Source organism: Bremia lactucae, linkage group LG5 (assembly GCF_004359215.1).
Source record: "Bremia lactucae strain SF5 linkage group LG5, whole genome shotgun sequence".
Classification (NCBI taxonomy): domain Eukaryota; phylum Oomycota; class Peronosporomycetes; order Peronosporales; family Peronosporaceae; genus Bremia; species Bremia lactucae.
In genome coordinates, this window is record NC_090614.1 from 1,387,692 (window position 1) to 1,412,214 (window position 24,523).

At 44.1% G+C, this 24,523-nt stretch overlaps 5 protein-coding genes across 5 annotated transcripts; 4 read left to right on the forward strand and 1 right to left on the reverse strand.

The window, feature by feature from the left end:
• Positions 1-3,114: 3,114 nt before the first annotated feature.
• On the forward strand, positions 3,115-3,744 carry CCR75_005234 (uncharacterized protein; the record flags this gene model as incomplete). Its single annotated transcript, XM_067963316.1, has 1 exon — positions 3,115-3,744. One exon carries the CDS (start codon positions 3,115-3,117, stop codon positions 3,742-3,744), a length of 630 nt encoding a protein of 209 aa, XP_067821366.1.
• A 205-nt stretch (positions 3,745-3,949) lies between these two features.
• CCR75_005235 (uncharacterized protein) lies at positions 3,950-4,168 on the forward strand (the record flags this gene model as incomplete). Its single annotated transcript, XM_067963317.1, has 1 exon — positions 3,950-4,168. The coding sequence occupies one exon, from the start codon at positions 3,950-3,952 to the stop codon at positions 4,166-4,168; it is 219 nt and encodes a 72-aa protein (XP_067821091.1).
• Positions 4,169-4,275: 107 nt separating this feature from the next.
• On the forward strand, positions 4,276-8,421 carry CCR75_005236 (uncharacterized protein; the record flags this gene model as incomplete). Its single annotated transcript, XM_067963318.1, has 5 exons — positions 4,276-6,243; positions 6,309-7,032; positions 7,105-7,990; positions 8,046-8,201; positions 8,318-8,421. The coding sequence occupies exons 3-5, from the start codon at positions 7,288-7,290 to the stop codon at positions 8,419-8,421; spliced, it is 963 nt and encodes a 320-aa protein (XP_067821365.1). The 5' UTR covers positions 4,276-6,243; positions 6,309-7,032; positions 7,105-7,287.
• On the reverse strand, positions 6,814-7,239 carry CCR75_005237 (uncharacterized protein; the record flags this gene model as incomplete). The annotated part of the gene is made up of 2 exons (XM_067963319.1): positions 6,814-7,032; positions 7,105-7,239. The coding sequence occupies 2 exons, from the start codon at positions 7,237-7,239 to the stop codon at positions 6,814-6,816; spliced, it is 354 nt and encodes a 117-aa protein (XP_067821090.1).
• An 8,032-nt stretch (positions 8,422-16,453) lies between the features above and the next one.
• CCR75_005238 (uncharacterized protein) lies at positions 16,454-17,302 on the forward strand (the record flags this gene model as incomplete). The annotated part of the gene is made up of 1 exon (XM_067963320.1): positions 16,454-17,302. One exon carries the CDS (start codon positions 16,454-16,456, stop codon positions 17,300-17,302), a length of 849 nt encoding a protein of 282 aa, XP_067821089.1.
• Between the last annotated feature and the right edge of the window lie 7,221 nt (positions 17,303-24,523).

The following is a 24,523-nucleotide window of genomic DNA, read 5'->3' on the forward strand; positions in this document are numbered from 1 at the left end:
AGAGTTTCGGGACGACGCGTTTGCGTCATCCCAGGTACAGGGGTCTGTACCTGTTGTAATCTCAACAGTTCCGCCTGTTGAGAGCCTTGCTGATTCAGCAAGGCTACTTTTTCCTTCATCTCGTCAAGTTCATGTTGTATGAACTTGGCGACGGTTGAATGGAGGGCATCTCTGTCTAAGTTGGACAGTAATGCCAGGATTGCATCGTTTCCTACGGTCGAACTCATTCGTTCAACCGCACTCCTTTCTATATCACTTAGAAAGGAGTAGCTTTCAGGGGAAACGTGATGCGTATTCCCACCATCATCTAAAATGTCCATGTTAGATGTGGGAAATGTGGTCCTTGGACGGACTACAAAGTGCTGCCAGGTGTAACGGGGCACTATGACTTGTACTGTTTCAGTACAAGTCCACTTCACACTGCTTCAGTTGCGAGTGGTGCCCTACGTTATTTCACGTACACTAGTACGTGCAGAGGAAGACTTCTCTTAAGGCAACTAGCTTTATGAGGGTAAAATGAAAACTGTATTAAATATAATTAAGTGTCTCTTGTTCTATCTTTGTAAATGCTAACTTAATTATAATCTAATACTAAACATGTAAATGAATTCTTATCTCTATCTTATCTGTAACTCTCTCTTTGATTACTCCTACAGCTGATTAGTCTGCGGAATAAATATGTATAATGGTCTGTACCTATTTATGGATAAGAATTCTGAATATTATTATATAAAGTAATATCCTCCAAATATTATCTACCTTTTAGATAATATATTAATTAACAACCTTTAAGTTTTAATTTCATGTAACGACACACCCCGTTACAACGGATCAAGAGTAGGCGTTTATACTCTTTATCTGTATGCGCCTCCGAAGTTTACTTCGGAGATAACTCAATTGCCAACACTAGAACCCAAGCGGTTCTTAAGAGATCTGCATCCAAGCCGTATTAGTATCGAACTAATTGAAAAGGTCTAGTTTTAACCTAGCCCATTAGCCCATTATTGAAGAAAAAAGCACAAATTTAGCTTTGCGCACTTTCCATAACAGGATCACACAGCTGTACTTAAAATATGATAAATTCATTTTGTCATCCGAGATGGATTTTTGTTATTTTGTTTTATCATTTCGTGCCCTGGCAAATTATGTGGGGCATTGTCTCAACGTAGTAATATTGAACAGTGAGCACTTATCGTATGAAGAGTTCGCATTTACGAGTTGTAACACATTATAATAGAAATGCAATTTCGTATTAAAACAAACTTGGTGCTCATTCTTAATCACATAATTCGTAAAGATTTCTTGTTGAATTAAAATTTTCTCAGCTAAATTGGTTTTATCAAGCTGACATTCGGACCCGTGTCTAATTGTCGCCACAGTAAAAAGGCCAACTCTTCAAGAATACCATACATTTGTAAGACGCAATATGTCACTACAAGCTCATTTATCTATGTCAATAATGACCAAAACAGCGCGCGGGAAGCTGTGATGGTCGTGTACTCGCTGCGGTATGAATTATTGTGCATACCTTGTGGCTAGCACGATTGAAGCAGGAATAGGTGAAAGCGAGAAAGACACGGAGAAAGAAAGTCGTGGAAGAAGGCGCGCCCAGTCTTTTCCCTACATGCAATTCAAACTGGAAACTTATTTAACTTGAGCAACACCTATTTGAAATCATGAACGCCAAACGTAACGAGATCTTCGAGCTTCGTTGCAAATATAAACTCATCATATTTTTCGTAAAGGCTAAAACTTATATTCGATGTTATCCAACTTATATTTAATTTATGCCCAAAATTGGAGACAGCAACTCGGGATTGCAGTCTCCAATACCAGGCAAACACGTTAGTCTACTCTTTCACCAATCCGTTAATAGCCGAAAAGTTTTACTACACAAAATTCGTCAAATTTGAAATATTCACAGCTTTTTTGGAGAAAAGCCTGGCGCTGCTGCGTTAAGCGTGAGTAATTGAAACAACATGACTTTCACCAGCCTGACGGGAATTCCGCACATCTATAATAATTGTGGCCCTTTTGATCAGCAAGGTTCGTCCAATTGTTTTATCCATCAGCCGGAAGCTGCTGTTCCACGATATTTGCAATAGTGTTCTGCAAAGCTAGCATCATCGTCGATAATTCTTTGACTGGTAAGACAAGAGAAGACAGGAAGATCTGCTGTAATGGGATCACCGCGGCGTGATTGTTGCTACAGCAAGCAGCAGCTTCAAGAAGGCAGCTAAATCTTTTTTGCAACGGGACCGGTTAATTTGACAGACGAGACGAGAAAATGAAGGTTTACAGATAAAATTACCGGTACCAGGTATTAAGTGACCAATTGAAATGCGGAAAGTTGCAACGTGTCCACTATATTTATTAGGTCTTTATCGACGAGTCTATGCGTTCCTTCTTTACATAATTGCGATAAACATGTGACCGCGGGCAAAGCAAAGCCACGATAAATATTCGGATTCTGCAAATCGAACTTTGCGTCGAAAGCTCATTTGCAACTGACCACCCGGGCTATCTTTATCTGCGCTCAAACTCGTCACGGGAGCATAAGTCTGTAATGCTTTGGAGACGCAGGGTCGGAAAAGCAACAAACCGTTACTTAAGTAAATCATTGCCGCCAAAAAGTGCGGACGGCGCCGCCCAGCGAAAATGTGATGTCCTACTTCATCTGCAGCTGCGAAGAATCGTACTTGCTGGCCCCGTCTAATTTAGTAAAACATTTTGTAAACGATTGTCACGTACGAATCGTGGCATTGTCGGTAGTAGATACACTCCCGCGAAAATTACAAGAAACCTTGTGTCGACGCCAGCCGTCGAATGCGCAGGAAAGACGGCTCAGAAGACCATTTTAGTCCTTGGTCGAACGGCATAAAAAAGTCGGCCGAATTCACAGAAACTGTCGTCGAGGAAACGAATTCCCGAAAAGGCATCGACCAATCACGAGGTTGCCATCTAGAGGGGCTGTCGCCATATCATCTGGGGCTGGCTCGCCTATGACACGACCATCACCGCACTCACACCTTCTAGTCCACACTCTAGCTATCCATTGTTTAATCCGCCCGCCCCAAGCAACTACCTAACGGAACAGCCGCCAACGAAAGTAGCATGTCGTCCCCTTCGAAGAGCAACAACGTCAGCAATACTCGCCTGTCTGCCATGGAGCAGCTCGAAAAGGCTGCTCAAAAATTGACTTTGTACTCCAGAGCTTTGCGCGAGCAACTCACGCGCCTTCGGGAGGAGGTGGTGGTAGAAAAGCAAGCCGTGCTTACGTCAGAGAATGATGTGAGCGAGTCGTCCGCGCGGCTCCAGGAGATTGAAGGGCTAATGGCCAAGTTGCAGCTCGAAATTGATGTGCTGCACTTGCTCCCTCCTTCGTGCGACGACGGCAGCTTAGTGGCACGCAAGCAAGAGCATGAGGAGCTTGAGGAGGAACGTCAGGAAGAACTAGAGCTACTCGTGCACATACGCAGCATGCTTCAGCTGCATGAGAGTACGCTTAACAAGATGAAGCGCATGATAGCAGCGCTTACCAAGGAGCTTCATCGCGTGCGGCAGCGCGAAGAGGTCGTTGTTATAGCAACCTGCGCAGCCGCATTGTCAAGGTCTTTGCTCCGAAGATGTAAATTAAACGAGCCACGTTGCCTCGCTGAGCGCATTACCGGGAACTTAACATCACCACGCTGGCCTCAAGCCAGACGCCGACATAGACGCGTATCCTGTACCACGTACGCCTAAACCTCCTTCAGAGACTTTTTGATCGAGACATAACCCTATTTATCGAAAATTTATGGTCTGTGAACCCATGTGATGACTGATTTAAGAATTAATTTACTGTAAAATAAATTTTTCTGCATCCTTCTTGATAGTGACAGTGGCATTTCAACTTTAAAAATTCGAGCAAGTGATATTTTATAAATGTTAGTACTGTAATCCTATTTTCATGGGACATACAAGCTTTGTCTTGGACAATGAAGGAGAGGAAGCCTTGCTTCGGGAGGCGCTACAAACAGTTAGTGACCAAGGCTTTCGTCTACAGCGAGCTGTGGACTCAAATGATCAGTCTGCGGTGCTAAAATACACGTCCGAAGTGTTGCGCGAACTGCGCACAAGTTTACTGTCTCCCAAGAATTACTACCAGCTCTGTACGGCTGCATGCTGACGTCATGTACTTGCCGATAGTGTTGACATTGTGTTACAGACATGCAGGTGATGGATGAATTACGGCACTTTGAAAACTATGTAAGCGATCAACTACAGGCAGGCGCTTCAATGAAAATGCTCTACGAGCGCGTTCAGAGTAGTGGCAAAGTATTGCCTCGACTTTACTTGCTAGTAACCGTAGGCGCCGTATACATTAAGTCACAAGAGGCCCCTGTTCGGGATATCTTGAAAGACCTGGTAGAAATGACAAAGGGCGTACAGTATCCACTTCGTGGGCTCTTTTTACGACATTATTTATCGCTCAGTGTCCGCGACAAGCTTCCAGATCTAGGTTCCGTCTATGAGCAATCAGGCGGAGGCACTGTCAGCGATTCAATTCATTTTTTGCTGCAGAATTTGCAGGCAACAAACCAATTATGGATCCGCCTGCAGCATGAAAAGAGCGGACGAATCAGGCCTTTGGCTGTCCGAGAAAAAGAGCGACTGGAACTGCAATTGCTCGTTGGAACTAGCTTGGTGCGACTGAGTCAATTAGAAGGAGTCACACTTTGTGTATACACTGATCAAGTGCTACCACGACTTGTTAATGAGATAGTTCTTGCATCGAAAGATTCGATGGCCCAACAGTATTTAATGGACTGCATCATTCAGGTCTTTCCGGATGAATTTCACCTTGAAACACTCGAGAAATTGATGAATACAATGCACAAACTCCAAGCTACCGTCGACGTAGCATTGCTTTTGACGGTACTAGTCGAGCGTCTCATCGAATTTCGACAAACTCAAGGTAATATTCAAAAAGCTAATCAAGAAGAAGACCGAGTGGATGATTGTGACAATGTAAATCCACACAATGAGCTCTTTGTATGTCAGCAAATACGAACCACATTGTTGAGATTGCTATTGAATTCATCGCGGTATCCTATGCCAAGCGAGCAAGAGATTCATGACGAAAAATCTACTAACAATGGCCACGTGGCATCGGTGCTGTCGTTGTTTATCAAGCTGACGGCATTTTCTCTCACGTGGCTCGATGGCAGAAATCTTGATACGACTACAGCATTACAGGAAATAATAGCAGGATGCCTAAACTTCTTACGCGAGCGCGTCACAACATGGCGAGACGACAAATCAATGCATCAGCTCGTTGTTTCACAGCTCGAAGCGCTGGCACTAGTGCTCCTTCGAGGACTTTCAATGTGCCATCTTATGCAAGTACCAGCGCTGATGGAATTGATTGCATTGATGCCGTGGAAAGGAGCTCGGAAGGACGTAGCGCTTGCATATATACGAGTACTGCTTGTTCGTCACGAGCGCGTTTACAATGACGAGCAAATGAGCTTCTTGCTGCAAGTGCTAACACCTCTAATACGTGATGATCCTACCGAGGTGCAATCGCCATCTCCCGTCGTCACAATGTCTCCCACTCAGAAACAAAACGAGACGTTCGAAGCCGAGCAGCACATTCTGGCCAAAATTGTGCATCTTGTCATGAATGAAGATCTGGATGTCAAATTCCGTGTCTATTCCGTCGCGCGACGGGCATTTTTACAAAGTGGCATCTATCGGATTCGATTTACACTAGTGCCATTGATCTATCACTCACTGAAGCTTGCCAGAGACTTGGTTTTGTATTCTAAAGTGGCGATGCAAGACCAGGATCATGCGATTGGATCCAAGTTGAATCAAACGAAGCGGTTTAGGACCACCCCTCGTCAAGTGCTTCAATTTGTTCATGAAATGGTGACTGCATTGGCGTCCAAGCACGATGCAGTGTCTGTCTCGTGCGTGCACTTGTTCCTTCAGTGTGCTTTGATTGCCGATGGCTGTGCCTTTGAATCGGTGGCATATGAATTTATCACGCAAGCTTTTATCGTGTATGAAGACCAAATTACACTAGCACGTGACCAGTGGCAAGCGTTAGAGCTCATGGTGGCATCACTACGTGCTACTTGCAATTTATCCAGTGCAAATTACGAGACACTTGCTACTAAAACGACACAATACGCAGCTCGATTGCTCAAGAAGAAGGATCAAGCTTTGATGGTTCTTCATTGTGCCCATCTTTTCTGGGTAAGTGTTGTGGTCACGGACGATGTATTAATTTGGAAGCTAATGGATATACGTTATTTACACAGCATCCAACGCAACACGACGGCAAACGCGTTCGCGAATGCCTTCAGCGCTCGCTTCGAATTGTAGATGCCCTTCAAGAGACGACGTCGACCCAAGTGGTTTTGTTTTTGGATATTTTGGAAGCCGTACGTTGTGTTATTTTTCTATTTTCTTTAAATCTAATATGTACGGGCGTGATGCTGCTACTCAGTATTGGTACTTTTATGAAGCACAAACCCCTGAAGTGACACAGAATTATCTGGTGGGGTTGCTGGCATTGGTAAAGGATCATCTGGCGAATATGGAACATGGACAAATGCGTCGAGAGGGAGAGTTTCGGTATCGTGCTATTGTGCGTTGTATGGATGCTTTGGGTTTTCCTGACGATGGGGTCTCGTCGCGGTAGGAAAAGCTCTACATGACGTTCGGTGATATATAAAATATTCCAAAAAAAATCACATTTTCATTTCTTTTTCTAGTATTTACTTGATCAATTCTTAACGAAAAGCAGCCTGCTAAGGCACAGGCTCAATGGCCTCCGTGATAACCCACTTTCATCATGTACCGAATTCCACAATATTTGCAGGTCTGCGGGGTATTCTGCTTGCGCGTGTCCAGTTGAATGTACTCAACTGGGTGACCCAAAGCACCACCACCGCCATCACAAACGGCAATACTACCGGCCACCTCTACGATCGGCACTTGAGCAATCCGCTGCTCCGCATCACTGCGGTGGCGATTAATGTCCTGCACAAAGGCGATTAATTGTAAAAAGCATTAGTGGCATACTAATGAGATAAAAGTGTCGCCTCGTTGCACCTCAAATGGCGTGCGGCGGTCGTAAATTGTTGATAGGCTTGCAGTCTGCAGGCGAGAGGTGCAGGCAGGTAAAACCGCGCGAGCTGCGCTAGCGCGAGCGGCAATAGCCAAGACCCGAGAGCTACGATACGACATTTTGTCCTAAATGCGGGGTTACCGAGGTACATTATACATGTTGCACGAATGTACTTGATCGGATTTTATTGCTTAAATGCACGTCACGAAAACGAAAGGATGCGAGCGCTGCTGGCGGAGATTCAGGGCGCGTTGTGTTTCAACGAGACCAAAATTAAGCGTGTTTCCGCATTTGAATGCGTGGAACTTTGCTCTGCTAAAGCATTCTTCCAGTCGCGTCCTACTGGCGTGTACACTTGTACGAGGTTGAAGGCTTCGGATGAGACAACTTCGAAAGTATTCACAATCCTGGACGAATGGTCATTCCACTTGCAACGATTGTCACATGGTGTCACTTTAGCGGACAATAGCTTTAAATGGTCTTCATCAGAGCTGGAAAAGCTAAAGGTGACGACAGATTTGCTCGCGGCTACTGCAGTAGATCAGTGGCTCGTTGGCAACACCGACGACGGAATGTTGTCCGTGCTCTGGTATCCTCGTCCAGACATTCATGACTATTGCGTGGCGGTGCACGTCTGTCCTTTACCTACGCCATTACGTTTTACGTCAACAGTACTGGTCTACGGAGAGGGTCGAACGAACGCGCATTGTAAACACACGCAGTGGATCAAGGACCGCGTGATTATAGAACAGCATGCGGCTCGAATACGAGAGAATCGTGGCGAGCCGATCGATGAAGTGCTTTTAAGTACGACGATATCAGGGGGTGACAAATTGCTATTGGAAGGTCTAACTACCAACCTTTTTGTTGGTACGTGTGAATTTCAAAAGGGTCTACGTGTAACGACTGACATTTGATTTTGCAGTGAAAGGGGATAAAGTCTACACTGCGGAAAATGATGTATTGCATGGCAGTACAAGAATGCTGGTGCTTAAGGCATGCGCTGATCTATCGATTCCGGTTGTTTTGGAGGCGCCTAAGCTCTCGGAACGAGACTTATGGCAGGCAGCATTTGTTACAAGTACGTAAATGATTTTGCTACATGCAATTGATGTAATACTTAAACGCGCTGTCGCTGCTTTTTTGGAGTAGACGCTATACGTTTTATTATTGATGTTACGCGGATACTTATTGAAGGGACTGGAGAAGAGGAAAATGCTATTGAAGCAACGTCAATTCCAAGCGACAGTAGTGGCTACACGCAGAAAATTCGAGATCATATTTTAACGAAGCGCATGTAGCAATACTCGAATCCAAGAGATTGCTTACTGTGTTGAGAATTACGAATAAAGAATCTATTTTTATTACGATTCTGTGCCTTTGGCACGTGTATTTTTCTTCAAATGGCCCAAAATGATAGGAACACTTTTATTGAAGCGAGTTTCTTACTTAATAGTCTGAAATAATGCCACTGCTAAGCGACATTTTTAGAATTATTAGCTTACTTCTTCATTTACATATGCTCAAGGACGCTTCTCATCACGAAAGGCAACCAAAACTGCGAATGATTTAGTATTTGTAAGAAATTTCTGGGTTGACGGAGAGCATTTGCCTCGTCGATTATATTCTTGCGCCAATTCGTGATTCGAAACATTTGAGAGTTTTGCTAGCATTTTCAATGCTATCAATACTTTCTCTAGTGCGCACCATAATCTTTTTATCACACGCATGCATTCTGTGGCAAAGGATGTTGAGCTAAAATTATTTGAATGTTTTCCTTATTCTTCATTGAGAAAACATCGGGCGTTTCTTTCAGAAAATTAAAGCGGAAAGGCCAAGCTCATGAGTGTTCACTTTAAGCTAGCGAAAGCGCTACAGGATATGCACGACGGCTTGGAGAGCGCTTAAATTCTTTTTTTACTTTCTTCCAAAAATATTTTCGTTTGTTTCATGATGGACACTACCGGTCATGACATTCAAAAGGCCATCATGCCATGAAGTTACGACACTGCAGCTAAAATAAGCCAGAGGGCTTTGTCGATTTAAATATTCCGCATTTTTTGATAATAAACGCAGTGCCTAAGCATGTGCGTACTCGACACCTTTCCGAACATATTTTTTTGCGTACACATTGGTTCTCGGAAGCTGCCTTTCCGGGTGAAAGTGATCAACAATTGGTCAAATGTTGCTCGCCGATTAAATTAATTTCTTTTAGATTAGGAACACGATCGATTTGACGCTGCTATTGTCGTGATTCAAGTCAGTTGTTAGGTCCGCACTTACGCAATCTATCTCATACCATAGTGGTGGCTAGCTAGAAGGGTTGCCATTGATGGTGTCTCTCGTGTTACACTCAGTAAAGGCAAGCTCGAATCAGATCAATAACAACTTTTTGTTAAGCGAGTGGAATCGAATGGCACCCGTAGGTAGTGTTTAGTATAGTCCTGACACTTTTCGTCCAGTATCGACATTAAAGGGCTAACTTATCGGAAATGTTTATGCGTACGTAAGGTTTAAATTGTGGTATATAATTACAATAATTCCAATGATCATACCATCCGCAGAGTTAATTTCATTCGTATTAATCTTTCGCCTTTTACTAAAGATTACCGTGTAATTGACTCATGTATTGCGGCTCGTAATTAATTTCTGAATCCCTCCTCGTGAGGGGAAGAATGATATATAAAACTTCCAAATAATGCTTAGATCTCAAAATTGCCGAATATTTTTTCTATTTGAGAAAACCGTCCAGACATAAACCTGGGTGGCTGATTTGAGCGATGTAATGGTAGCAACTTCTTGGCTACTGGATTCATATCAGAAGAATTGATGCAGGGCTTTCGAGCTTTTAAAGCCTAACAGATGATTTTTAAAAATGAAATTACGCACGAAATCGACAAGGGGTGTGTCACGGGGTGTATCGTTACATGAAATTAATACTTAAGGTTGTTAGATAATTTATCATCTAAAAGGTAAATAATAATTATTGAATATTACTTTATATAGTAGTGCTCGAAATTCTATCCATAAATAGGTATACTACCGTTATATCTATGTATCCCGCAGACTAATCAGCTGTAAACGTAAATTAAGAGGGAGAGACAGATAAGATTTCAATTCCATGTTTAGTATTAGTTTATCGTTAAGTTAGCATTATGAGAAGTCTTCCTCTGCACTTACTAGTGTACGTGAAGTGACGTAAGGCACCACTCGCAACTGAAGGGAGGAGCAGTGCGAAGTGGACTTGTACTGAAGCAGTACAAGTCATAGTGCCCCGTTACACCTGGTAGCACTTTGTAGTACGTCCAAGGACCACATTTTCTTCATGTAACATGGACATGTTAGATGATAGTGGGAACACGCATCACGTTTCGCATGAAAGCTACTCCTTTCTAAGTGACATAGAAAGGAGTGCGGTCGAACGAATGAGTTCGACCGTAGGAAACGATGCCATCTTGGTATTGCTGTCCAGAGATGCCCTCCATTCAGCCATCGCCAAGTTCATACAACATGAACTTGACAAGATGAAGGAGAAGGTAGCCTTGCTGAATCAGCGAGGCTCTCAACAGGCATAACTGTTCAGGTTACAACAGGTACAGACCCCTGTACCTAGGATGACGCAAAGGCGTCGTCCCGAAACTTTAAAGATTGACATCTCTAAGTATAGGGGAGTCGAAGAAGACTCCCTCTTGAGATGGTTTGTCGAGTTAGACGATGCCATAAGGGCACGTCACATCATCGACGAGCAAATGCAAATCGCATTTGCTCAATCTAATTTGGCAGGTTGTGCCAAAACTTGGGCATTGGGCCTAAAGTTGCGCGATTCATATGTCTTTGGGTCGCTAGTGGCTTTTAAAGTCCGGCTCAAACAGACGTTTGAACCGCCAAGGGCTGAGTTCGGAGCTCGTTCAGAGCTTCTGAAACTCAAGCAAGGCAAGCGTGATGTTTACGCATATGCCCAGCACATACGACTCTTAGCGAGTTGTATTACAAATAACCCAGTTCATGAACACACGTTGATTACGGTGTTCATGCCAAGTCTTACGGATGGTCCCGTATAGACCCACCTGTTCCGTTTGGAACTGGATACACTTGAAGAAGCAATATCCGTTGCGGAACAGGAGGACTTTAGCTTGAGACAGGCTCAAGCTAGTTCGTCATCATATCGTCCTTCAAGACGACACGAGTTAGGAAGTCCAGAACCCATGGACCTCTCTTACGTCGAAAGTGTGAGACCTCGCTTTTCGAGCAATAAGCGATTGCAGAAATGCCACCGCTGCAAAAAATTAGGACACTACGCTCATGAGTGTAGTGCCCCACGCCCAGCACCGAATGGTACTGAACGTAATTATGGACCGGATGCCAAAAAGGGCAACGGTCGCAGATCCGACGTTGTTGCGAAATCGCAACAGCGAGGCGGACCGCCAAAAAATGGTCAGGGTCAGTAGGGGTGCAACGCCCTACTGATCCAGCAACCTCAAGAGAATTTGCAAATCTCTTGACTAAAGTTGCTCCAGACACACAATCATTATGTGTCTCTGCACCTGGTGATGAGGTATCCCTCATCACCTCAACTTCTGCGTGTTGAGAGTCTTGCTGATTAAGCAAGGCTACCTTCTCCTTCGCCTCGTCAAGTTCATGTTGTATGGACTTGGCGATGGCTGAATGGAGGGCATCTCTGTCCGAAATCGGACAGCATGGCCAAGATGGCATCGTTCCCTACGCTCGAACTCATTCGTTCGACCGCACTCCTTTCTATGTCACTTAGAAAGGAGTAGCTATCACGCGAAACGTGATGCGTATTTTCATTTCATCTAACATGTTCATGTTAGATGATTGGAACTGTGGTCCTTGGACGGACTACAAAGTGCTACCAGGTGTAACGGGCTACTGCAGACCTGTACTGCTCTAGTACAAGTCCACTTCGCACTGCCTCAGTGCGAGTGGTGCCTCACGTCACTTCACGTACACTAGTACGTGCAGAAGAAGTCTTTTCTTTAAAACACTTGCTTTAAAGAGGGTTAATTAAAAACTGTATCAATATAATTAAGTTCTTCTTGTCTACCTACTTAAAACTAACTTAATTATAAACTTTTACAAAATATGTACTAAAAGTCTTATCTGTCTTTCTCTTTGCGCGCGTCCAGCGCTGACTGAACCGCGAAGAAAGTAGATATAATGGTCTATATCTACCATTGGATAAGCCTTTAGAATATTACCATGTATAGTAATATTCTCCAAATATTATCTACCTCTTAGATTATATATTAATTAACAACCTTTAAGTGTTAATTTCATGTAACGATACACCCGTTACAGTAAGCGCAAAGTGATTAGTATTGGTATGATGGCTATCCGACTTTACCTCAGCAATGGTGTTGTTACCCCCCATGTCACCCTTAAGAATAATCATGCGACCAATAACTCCTGCATACATTAAGACAACGTATTACGCTATAATTAGCCCCAGCCGCCTCCCTCGCACTTCAAACTCAAAATAAAAAAAGGTGTCAATTTAACGAAAAAGGGTGTGAATTTAGCAATTTTCATAATTTATTATGTCACAATGTTCGTCTTTAAGCTTGTGCCCTGGCTAAATCCTAACAAATTTAATGTTTGCTGAACTTCTTAAAAAACTTGCGGATTGTCAGGAACTATCCCGCATATCAAAGATTATGTTGAAAGCTAAACTTAGCCCTTGCTTTATGCAGTGATAGTGGCTACAATTGAGGAAGGCACGGTGCTCAATCTGGGTAGATTTGTATAATGTTTTACTGTCATGTGATACCTGTTGGGGTATGACAACACACTGCGTAAGAATGTCTTCGTGTAGGGAAAATGGAAAAGTAAATTCGTTCTTATAAAACCCTCATACATGTTACGTACTTAAATGTAACAGCTTCGCTTGCTCTTCTTCTTGTGTCATTCACGACAGTAACCGCCACATCAGCACGACAACGAACCGTCGCCTGATGTTCCACCTTCAACACTCCTCCTCGACGAGAAGTTTCTAATATTGGTCTTGGCCACGAGAAATTGAAACTTCGTTGTCGAAATTGTCTTGGTCAGGAAATCAGCGAGCTGTAACTTGGTTTTAATATACTCCAGCTGTATTACCTTGTTTTTGACTTGATCACGGACAAAATGATAGCGTATATCAATGTGCTTCGCACGACTTTGATATCCTTCATTTTTCGCGATAGCAATCACACTTTGATTGTCCTCGTACACCATTACTGGACCATTAATCTTGACCTTCATCTCCAGCAATAGCGATTTAGTCCACAATACTTCTTGTATACACAATGATAAAGCCACATATTCGGCTTCGGCAGTGCTTAGCGACACACTGTTTTGCATTTTTGACTTGAAAAAAAATCACGGGTGATCCGTTGACCATCACCATCACACCTGATGTTGAGCGTCATTTGTCCTTGTTACTGCCCCAATCAGCGTCACTAAATGCACTCAACTGCAGTTCGCGTGACTTGCTCCGATAGCAGATTCCATCCATAGCGGTTGACTTTAAATAACGCAGCACTCGGATAGCTGCATTCCAATGTTCTTCACTTGGTTTTTCTAAGTGTCGACTCAATTGACACACCGCGAATGCAATATCGGGTCTTGTGCCGGTTGCCACGTAGAGAAGTGAACCCACCAATGAACGATACGGACGATTTTTCATTTTTGGGTCCATCACTTCACACTTATCATGTTCTGGTCTTCCATACCCGGATTATACACCGGCCTAGCATTATCTTGATTGAATTTTTCAACCATTCTTGCTATCCACGCGCTTTGACAGATCTTGAGTCGTTTCTCCTCCATCTTGTAGTCAACTTCGATGCCCAGAACAAATCGCACTTTACCCAGTCTCTTGAGCTGAAATTTAGTAGACAATTCATCAGCAACTTGCTTAATTGAGTCGTACGAAATGCCACCAATGAGCATGTCATCGACATATAACGTCACGTAAGTCCATGAAAAATTGTCAAATCGACGAACAAATACACACGGATCCGAAACGCACGCCACAAATCCCATGCTCTTGAAAACGCCTGAAATAGTCTTAAACCATGTTGCAGCAGCTTGTTTAAGTCCATACAGGCTTCGATTTAGCTTCAGCACTTGACTCGATTTCATTTTAACGCCCTCGGGTGTATTAAGAAACACCTCTTCTTCGAGAACACCATTGATAAATGCTGTATCGACATCATATTGGAATATAGCCATCACGACACGTATTCTCCGGTTGCGAACATGAATTCAATTCGTGTGTTTCGCGGTATGTTGCCAGTAATCAATTCCATAGGTCTGACGATAACCTAATGCCACAAGCCGAGCCTTATATCGCTCAACATCACCATTTTCATTTCGCTTGATGGCGAACACCCACTTAGTTCCAATTACCTTCTTGTTTAACAAATTGTCCACGGGACTCCACGTCTTTTTGCTATCTAGTGCCTTCAGTTCGGCTTCTATCGCTTCTTTCCACATCATACTTTGTGGAGACTTCACAGCATCTTGGTACGTTGATGGGGTTTCAAATGCCGCATTAGCTTGATCATATTCAATACGATATCGTTTTGAGGCACGTTCTACAGGTTCATCTCCTCGTGACGAAACAATAGCATCTGACATCCCGACCGGAACCAAAGCTTGTGAGTCTGTACTTGGAGGAGATATTGCGAGAGGGTTATTGTGTCCACTAACACGAGATGAATGTGTCTCTAGACTGTCATCGAGATTAGTCCATCCCTCCCTGGGCACAATGGCCTGAATATCATCCTCAATTAGCTGGCTCCATGTACACGTCATCGATATCGAAAGCAATATCATCTTCATGTCCATTCTCTAGACGTGTACCCAACGACGTTAATTCTTGAGGAGGCGAGACTATTTGATCACCGTTAGTCTGATCAACCTCCATAGGTTCAATTTCATCGTGATTCGAAGAAATTGGTGATTGAACCCTGATATCATCGTCTCCTTCGCCATTTATTTTTGCGTGCTGACGAGTTGATACTGGTGCGTCATCAACAACTTGTACATACTTCGTCCGTGGCTGTTCTTGAAATGTCACTGACCTTGTGACTTCAAGTTTTTCTGAATTATAATTCCAGACACGATAACCCTTCACTTCGTGTGAATAACCAAGAAACATGCACCGAAATGCCTTCTTGTCCAATTAAGCACGTTTTGCTTTGTCAATGTGTGCGTAACCTTGAGCACCAAAAACGCGCATGTGTGACATGTCTGGCTTCAAGCCAAAACACATCTCAATTGGAGTCTTCGTCGGGGATGAAGCGCACGTGACCCGGTTGGTCACATATACAGCTGTATTTATAGCTTCAGCCCACCACTTCTTTTCCACTTGCATGTGATTTAGCATCGACCTTGCACGTTCCGTCAGTGTCCTATTCATTCGTTCAGCCATTCCATTTTGCTGGGGCGTCGCCTGATGCTCCACCTTCAACAATACCGCTCTATGCTACGGATCATTTTTTAATAATTTTAGCTGCTCTAACCTACAGTGCAATATTTTGTTTGATAAAAGTGACAACGCAGAATATTTCAATAAATTCCGTAAGACCTCAATTTCTTAAGATCAATTTCTTAAGAGTGGGTGGTGCTAAAATGCAGTGGTCAGTTTCGCTCAGGTGTACAGAATATATCTTGACCGTTGCTACGTATTTGTTCCTACCAAGAAAATTGTTCGAGTGTACTTGATTAATTTTTATGAACAAGTAAAGACTTGGTTACTGAAGCCCCTTGCACAAGGATTGCCTGCGAACGCATACCCTTTTTGTAGCCTTGCATTGCTCATACGATCATCAAGTACATGAAAAAGATGGAAAAAGTGATTGCAAAATGTTGTTTTTGAGACTTGATTTGCTCAATTTCGAGTAGATTGCAAAGATTCTTAGAAAAACGCCTCGTACACACTTTGTGGTGCTTTTGCTTTTCGCTGATGCAGATCAGAGCAAGTGCATATCTTTCGGAGAAGGATTTTTCCCGGCTAGTCTGCCACACATAATACTACTCACAGACATGTCGCAATGATAACTTTAAGGCTGGCTTCCCGCAGATGCAGAAGAACATTGAAGTAGCAGTAATTGCTCGCTTCAAAGAGCGGTACCCTAACATTGCAAAACGGCAAATCCGCGACAATTCGATATGGTTAGTAAGTGATAAAAACGGCGATTGATTTGCCACAACCCATCTATCAGCGCAGTACCAGGTCCTACAAATTTCTGCTGTTTGGAAGCCTTTCCTCCTCACATCTGAATTTTCCGTCAGTCTCTCGGATCTCGCTTAACTCGTAACGCTAAAATGTTGGCGGTAATCCTCGGTGCGCTTCTTTTCGTGATATGCAAAGCTAGTGGCCAGCATCCTACGTCATCTCGGTATCGCTACATTCCTAAATATTTTAGTCAACGGGATCCTAGCCAGTCTCCCCCAGCGTCTTACCCTCCTCACATGGGGCTGCAGGATGGATACACGTGGCATGATGTGCATGCTGAAGTTGCCGCGGGACGACTTGAAGGCAGAAATGTGAAGCTTCTGGTATTTCTGCGTCATGGTGAAGGTATCCACAACGTCGCTACTAACAAGTATGGCATGTTCGCGTGGGACGGCTACTACTCTAAGCTGCCAGAGTATTTGGATTCGCCCTTGACAAAAACCGGGGTCATACAAGCAGGAAAAGCGTCGAAAATGCTCGACGGTGAGATTTCTATGGGCTTACATCTCGACAATGTGCTGGTGTCTCCGCTAGAGCGTACACTTCATACTTACTCCGTTGCGTACCAAAATCAACAAAACATCAAAAGCACAGTGGTAGAGTTAGCACGGGAGATACTGGGTGTGAGCACTTGCGACCAGCGTCGCAGCATCTCTGAAAAGCGACTCGAGTACCCTCACTTGGACTTCAGCAAAATTAAATCTGATGCGGACCCATGGTGGACCTCTGATCATCGTGAGACTGACGCTGAGATAAAAATTCGTGCAACAAAGTTCTTAAATTTTATCTTTTCGAACACGTCATCACAGAGTGTTGGTGTTGTCTCCCACAGCATATTTGCCGCTGCGCTTCTAGGTGTAGTTAATCATCCCGTGTACAAAATTGCAACAGCTGAGTTCCTACCTCTGCTTATTGAGGCCTTCCCACCAGCAAACTAAATGCTAGTTTTGCAATTGGCCGAATTCGTGCGATTTGTTGAACTCGTTATAAATGATTTCCTTTTTACAAGCTTCGTCCGGATTTGGATGACTGTGGGAAACGTGATGGCGCAGGTTGATGATTGATAACATAAAAGCTAGAAACGTTTGGGCTCTTTTTAATCAGTGAAAAAACATCGGAGCTTAAAATTATATTAGAATAATACGATAGTTAATAATATCGAACTATAAAATTTAAGAAACGTATTGTCCAGGTCGAAGATCAATCTATTGTTATATATGTGTAACGGGGCACTACGACTTGTACTGTTCCAGTACAAGTCCACTTCACACTGCTTCAGTTGTGAGTGGTGCCTTTCGTTAGGTGACGTACACTGTACGTGCAGAGGAAGACTTCCCTTAAGACAAGTTAACTTAAGAGGGTAAAATGAAAATTGTATTAATATTGTAACTGGGTGTATCGTTACATGAAATTAACACTGAAAGGTTGTTAGTTAATATATTATCTAAAAGGTAGATAATGTTTGGAGAATATAACTTTACATGGTAATATTCTAAAAGCTTATCCATTGGCAGATATAGACCATTATATCTACTTTCTCCGCTGTCCAGTCAGAGTTGGAAGCGCGCAAAGAGAGAGACAGATTAGACTTTATTACATGTTTTGTATTAGTTTAAAATTAAGTAGTATTAAATAGATAGAAACAAAAGAACTTAATTATATTAAATACTGTTTTTAATTAACCCTCTTTAAAGCAAGTGTTTTAAAAGAGAGTCTTCTTCTGCACGTACTACTGTACGAGAAGTGAGGCACCACTCGCAGGTGATCAGTCGAGATGTCACGTTCGACGACTGAGGCAGTGCGGAGTGGACTTGCACTGAAGCAGTACAAGTCAGTAGTGCCCCGTTACACCTGGTAGCACTTTGAAGTTCGTCCAAGGACCACAGTTTCATCATCTAACATGGACATGTTAGATGATAATGGAAATACGCATCACGTTTCGCGTGATAGCTACTCCTTTCTAAGTGACATAGAAAGGAGTGCGGTCGAACGAATGAGTTCGAGCGTAGGGAACGATGCCATCTTGGCCATGCTGTCCGATTTCGGACAGAGATGCCCTCCATTCAGCCATCGCCAGGCTCATACAACATGAACTTGACGATGCGAAGGAGAAGGTAGCCTTGCTTAATCAGCAAGGCTCTCAACAGGCAGAAGTTGAGGTTATAACAGGTACATACCCCTGTACCTGGGATGACGCACACGCGTCGTCCCGAAACCTTAAAGATTGACATCTCTAAGCATCGGGGAGTCGAAGAAGACTCCCTCTTAAGATGGTTTGTCTAGTTGGACGATGCCATAAGGGCACGTCACATTATCGACGAGCAAATGCAAATCGCATTCGCTCAATCAAATCTGGCAGGTCGTGCCAAAACTTGGGCATTGGGCCTTAAGTTACGCGACCCATATGTTTTTGGGTCGCTAGAGGTTTTTAAAACCCGACTCAAACAGACGTTTGAGCCACCAAGGGCTGAGTTCAGAGCTCGTTCAGAGCTTCTGAAACTTAAGCAAGGCAAGCGTGATGTGCACGCATATGCCCAGCACATACGACTCTTAGCGAGTTGTATTACCAATAACCCAGTCCATGAACACACGTTGATTACGGTGTTCATGCAAGGTCTTACGGATGGTCCCGTAAAGACCCACCTGTTCCGCTTGGAACTGGATACGCTTGAAGAAGCAATATCCGTAGCGGAACAGGAGGACTTTAGCTTGAGACAGGCTCAAGCAAGTTCGTCATCATATCGTCCACCTAGACGACACGAACTAGGAGGTCCAGAACCCATGGACCTTTCCTATGTCGAAAGCGAGAAACCTCGCTTTTCGAATAATAAGCGATCGCAGAAATGCCATCGCTGCCAAAAATTGGGACATTACGCTCATGAGTGTAGTGCCCCACGTCCAGCACCAAAAGGTACTGAACGTAATTTTGGATCGTATGCCAAAAAGGGCAACGGTCGCGGATCCGACGTTGTTGCGAAATCGCAACAGCGAGGCGGACCGCCAAAAAATGGACGGGGTCAGTAGGGGCGCAACGCCCTACTGATCCAGCAACCTCAAGAGAATTTGCAAATCTCTTGACAAAAGTTGCTCCAGACACACAATCATTATGTGTCTCTGCACCTGGTGATGAGGTATCCCTCATCACCTTGAAGTTGAAAGTGACAAATGATTTGTCACTCAGAGCCCTAGTGGACTGCGGAGCGTCGAATAACTTTATTCGTCGCCAGTCACTAGAGGGTCGTAGGCTCAAATATGTTGAGCGCGACATCCCTCAACGAGGATGACGGTGCGTTTAGCGTACAGGCGCATCGATAACAGTAATGAAACGCGTAGTGAAATTTCACTACACGTTAAAAGATTAACAGTACGATGATGATATCATCGTACTGGATTGGGATGACAAATTTGATGTCATCCTAGGTTTACCTTGGCTCTGAGAATAGGAGCCAAGGATCAGCTGGCAGCATCGATCCGTAAAGATGCCTGCCACTTGTCCATCAGATGGCAATCTGATGAGCGTCTTGGAGCATCCACAAGGATTTGAATGTATTACGAGTGAGTGCGATGGCCTCACTTGTGGTACGGCTGTTAGTACAACTGCATAAGATCACAGTGTGATTACTAATCACACTGTGGAGTCAGCTGCCGGCGGCTGTGCTAATGCACAGGCAGCGCCGAAGGTCCACCACTCGAAGAAGTCGAGAGGAATGAGACATGAATGTACGCCTGGCAGGCGACATTCAAGGAGTATACTGGTTGGTCCAAAGGGACAACACGATGATCCTAGGTCAAGTAGAGAATCGACCGTAGAGGACCCGACTGTGATAGCGCAATCACACTCGGAAGATTTGAGGGAAGAGGCCCTCACGTACTTGAGGAAGAATCTCATCAAATAGTTGAATTAACTAGACTTCAAGATCCCGAGGGACCGGAGCGAGAATTCGCACCGTGTTATTTTGACGATTTATTCGGCCATAGCCGGGCCATGGGCGGAAAGCGGATGTGGAAGTTCATAAAACTCACATTCGTCAGGTTCTTACACTTATGCGAAAGCATAAGTTGTATGCAAATCTAAAGAAGTGAATATTCGCTGCAAGCGAAATACCACTTCTTGGGTGCATCGTCGGCAATCACAGACGGCCTGTTCCAGTCGATGTCAAGGGACTTAGAAAGTTCCTTGATTTGGCGGCGTACTTGCACAAGTACTCTCGCAATTTTGCAGATATGACAGTTCATCTTTCTCGCCTTTTGAATAAAGACGAGAAATGGGTATACACACTGATTGTCAGCATTCGTTTGAAGGTATCAAGCAAAGCTTGATGCAATCGCCCATCTTAGCGATTGCAGATCAAGACAGACCAATCCATTTGGTCTGTGACGCCAGCGATTTCGCAATCGGCTGTGCGTTAATGCAATACGATACAGCCGGCGCGGAGCGCGTCGTCTGTTACCAATCGCGTCAGCTGCAACCAGCTGAACGCAATTACCCAGTGCATGACAAGGAACTCCTTGCCATGAAAAATGCACTGGCTAAGTATAGGGTCTAACTCCGAGGAGATAGACCGCTCATCGTATATACGGACCATGCGTCATTACACACGGCCGTAAATAGCCAACACCTCTTGCAAAGAATGGCGAAGTGGCTATCCTTCTTCGCGGAGTATAATTGCCCCGTGGAATATAAACCAGGACGACTTAATGCCGTCGCTAATGCGTTATCACGCCGACCCGATTTCGAGCCGGCTGCGCATTCCAAAAGTGAAAATAATCCCACTTTTGCAACACTCATTTCAAGTGTTCCGTCATTAACCTTATTTGACTACATAAAGAAAAATGATTTATTATACGCAGAAGGTCCTTATCTTCTGCGTATAATGAATCATCTCATGAATTCGTTTGATCAATCTTTCAAAGATTTACCGGCTTTATATCGATCGGATAACGATTGATACACAACACGCAACGGCTTATTGTATTACACAGCCGTTGCCGGCGACACTCCACGTGACGTCGTCTTAACTCACAATGATTTGCGCTTGTGCATCATGTATGAGTGTCACGATGCACTAACAAGTTGGCATCGTGGACGTGAGAAAACTTATCTCACCGTAAATCGCGACTTTTACTGGCCCCGCCAGTATCAGTTCGTGCGCAAGTATATTCGATCCTGCGAGATATGTCAACGGGTGAAGCCTAACCCTTCATCCCGTGCGGCCTCTTCAACCTCTACCACTTCCGACAGAGTATTGGCAGTCCGTATCTATGAACTTCGTCTTCAAATTACCCAAAGACGATCACAAAAATAATGGAATCCTTGTTTTTGTAGACAAATTCAGCAATATGGTACATATTGCTGCAGTACCAGAGTCGATCACGGCTCCGGGCTTTGCCCGTGTCTTTATCAACACGGTATTCAAACTCCACGGGTTACCCCGTGAACTGTTCTCGGATAGAGATCCACGGTTCACGGCGGAGTTTCTGGCAATCCGTGTTCCGATTTCTCGAAACACGGCTGACTATGTCAACATCCGACCACCCAGAAACGGATGGTCAAACAAAACGCGTAAATCGCGTCTTCTAAGAGATACTTCGAGGTTACGTCCAATCGTATCCGAATTAGAGCAAGTTTTTACCGATGGTCGAATTCGTCATCAATAATTCGGTGCATGCGTCTACAACGCATACACCGTTCTTCGTGAATGGCTTACGCCATCCACGTATACCCGCCCAATTAGAGGGATCCTCTTGTTTAAGAGGGGGTGGCATCGCACGATCAAATTCATTTTTAGCTCGTGCTCATCACGCGTCAAAGTTAACAGCGATGCGAATGATGTCGATGTCGAAGCAATCGACATCGAATATAAGAAAACTCTCATGGCAGTGCGCGCAAAGCGCACTGAAAAAGACAAAACAAATGAGTCAACAGAAATATTTCTGCTGACTCGAGAATCAGTTATCCGTCTCGTAGAGGACTCCATTGCCAAGGCAGTGGACCGTCAGAAACGAAACGCAGACAAACATGGAAGAGCAAACGTTCTTTCAGTTAAAATTAATGACCTAGTTCTACTCTCTACGGTATACATACCTAAGCGTGAAGTCACTAATGTGGGTAGCAGTAAACTACTACTCAAGTTCATTGGGCATTTCCGTGTACTGCATCGCAGAGGCAATGCGTACACAATAGAATATGCCACGTAGGATGCGTTCGCATGTACGTTGGTCGGCTCCGCCCGTTCCATCAGTACGCGGTTTCTTTCGAGGATGGATCTGACCACCCTTTTCAAGAATCCCTAAGAAATTCTTGTAATCGCGAACCAGATTTTCATGTTGAATCTGAAATTTCTCATGCCGGTTACACCTCCAAACCAAGAAACTTTCTGAGTCTCTTGACATCAACTGGAACAGGCCAGTTTGTGATTGCCTTGATCTTTTTGGCATCAGGGCGCACGCCGTGTTTACCGACGATGTACCCAAGAAGTGGTAATTCGCTTGCAGCGAATTTGCACTTTTTGAGATTTACGTACAACTTGTGCTTACGCATTAGTGTAAGAACCTTCCCCCGACGTGGGTACGATGTACTTTAAAGTTAAAGCCCGACTATCCATTCATGGCTCTGCTATGAACGAAGACATCATCAAAATAACTCAGTGCGACATCTCGCACCGAGCGTTACAGATTGGTTACACATCTTTTGAATGTCGTAGGGGTATCACTTAGTCTCTGTGGCATGATTAGCCACTCCCATAGCATACCGCTTGGGGCACTTACTGCTGTGTACGGGATATCCTGTTTGCGCATACGGATCTGATAGAATTTATCCACCAGATCTGTTAAGTACTCTTTGACATAACGTCAATGATTACGTCTTATCGTGGTATCGGCGTTTGAGTCGGTACCGTTGCAGAGTTCAATTTATTGAATGCATGCACAATCCGCCATCCTCCTGTTGCTTTACGCACACATAAGGTCAAAGAGCTATGCGGGGAAGTTGACGCTCTCACATGGCCCGCTGCTAAACGATCGGCAAATAATTTGTCGAATGCTAATACTTGTTCACGGAGCAATGGCCATTGATTCATAACACAGTATTTCGAACCTGGGATTAGGTCGATTTCGTGTCGAGTGCCTTCATCCTTAGGCAACTCGCACGGTACTGGTTCAGGAAAGACATCCTTGAATTGTTCTTAATCCTTCTGTAAAGAGTTTGTCTTCAATGACTCCCAGGATTGGAACGTAAAGATTCAATCCGAGTTTTCTCATCGAGGCCACTTTCGTCCATCGATGAGCTGTTGAGAGCCCATTCGCTCTCAGAAAATACTATTGCCGACCGAATATCGACCACGTAGTTGTCATCTGTGACAAGTGCGCAGATCTGCACGACTTAGCCACTACGCAGACCACGCAAGAACCGTTTCAGTTCTAGCATCGGCAATTGAGTTATCTCCAAAGTTAACTTCGGAGGCGCTATTAGATCAAGTGTATAAGCGCCTACACTTGATCTATTGCTTACTAAGACATTAATTGTCTCAGTTTCCTCTTTGAAACTTATTTCCAAAGGTACCGGGAACCTTTGACCAGGTTTCAGGGGACATATTCCCACATATTCTTAAGTACTTATGCATTCAAGTTTATTTGTGAAGTATCCCCGCGACTGCCTCAAGCTGTGGTTGCGCAACCTTAGCGAGATCCTCTACGTTCGACTCTCCAGTCGATCTAGGACTTTTGCTCTGTCTCTTATATACAAGAGTTTCAAACTTTCTTGGATGTTGCTTTTCAAGCAAAGCATACCTTAATTCGTACCACTCAACTTATTCGAGTGGTCGAACTTCGATGCTGCCTGTGCTTGTGCACAGCCGTCGGGATCTAATTCCACAGTGTGTTGGGCATTCTCACTGAAGTCTTGTGCAGTCATGCAAACGACCGAAACCCAAGTGAGCCATCGCACTTACTCGTAGGCCATCCACACGCTTGTGGACGCTCCAAGACGTTCATCAGTGGGCTATCTAATGAACAAGAGACAGGCATCGTCACGGCTTGATGCTGCCAATTTATACATGGCTCGTACTTTTCTGAGCCATGGTAATCCAAGCTACGACCGAACTCATTCGTTTGATCGCTCTCCGTGCGATGTCACTCAAATGAGGAAACCTCTCACGCGT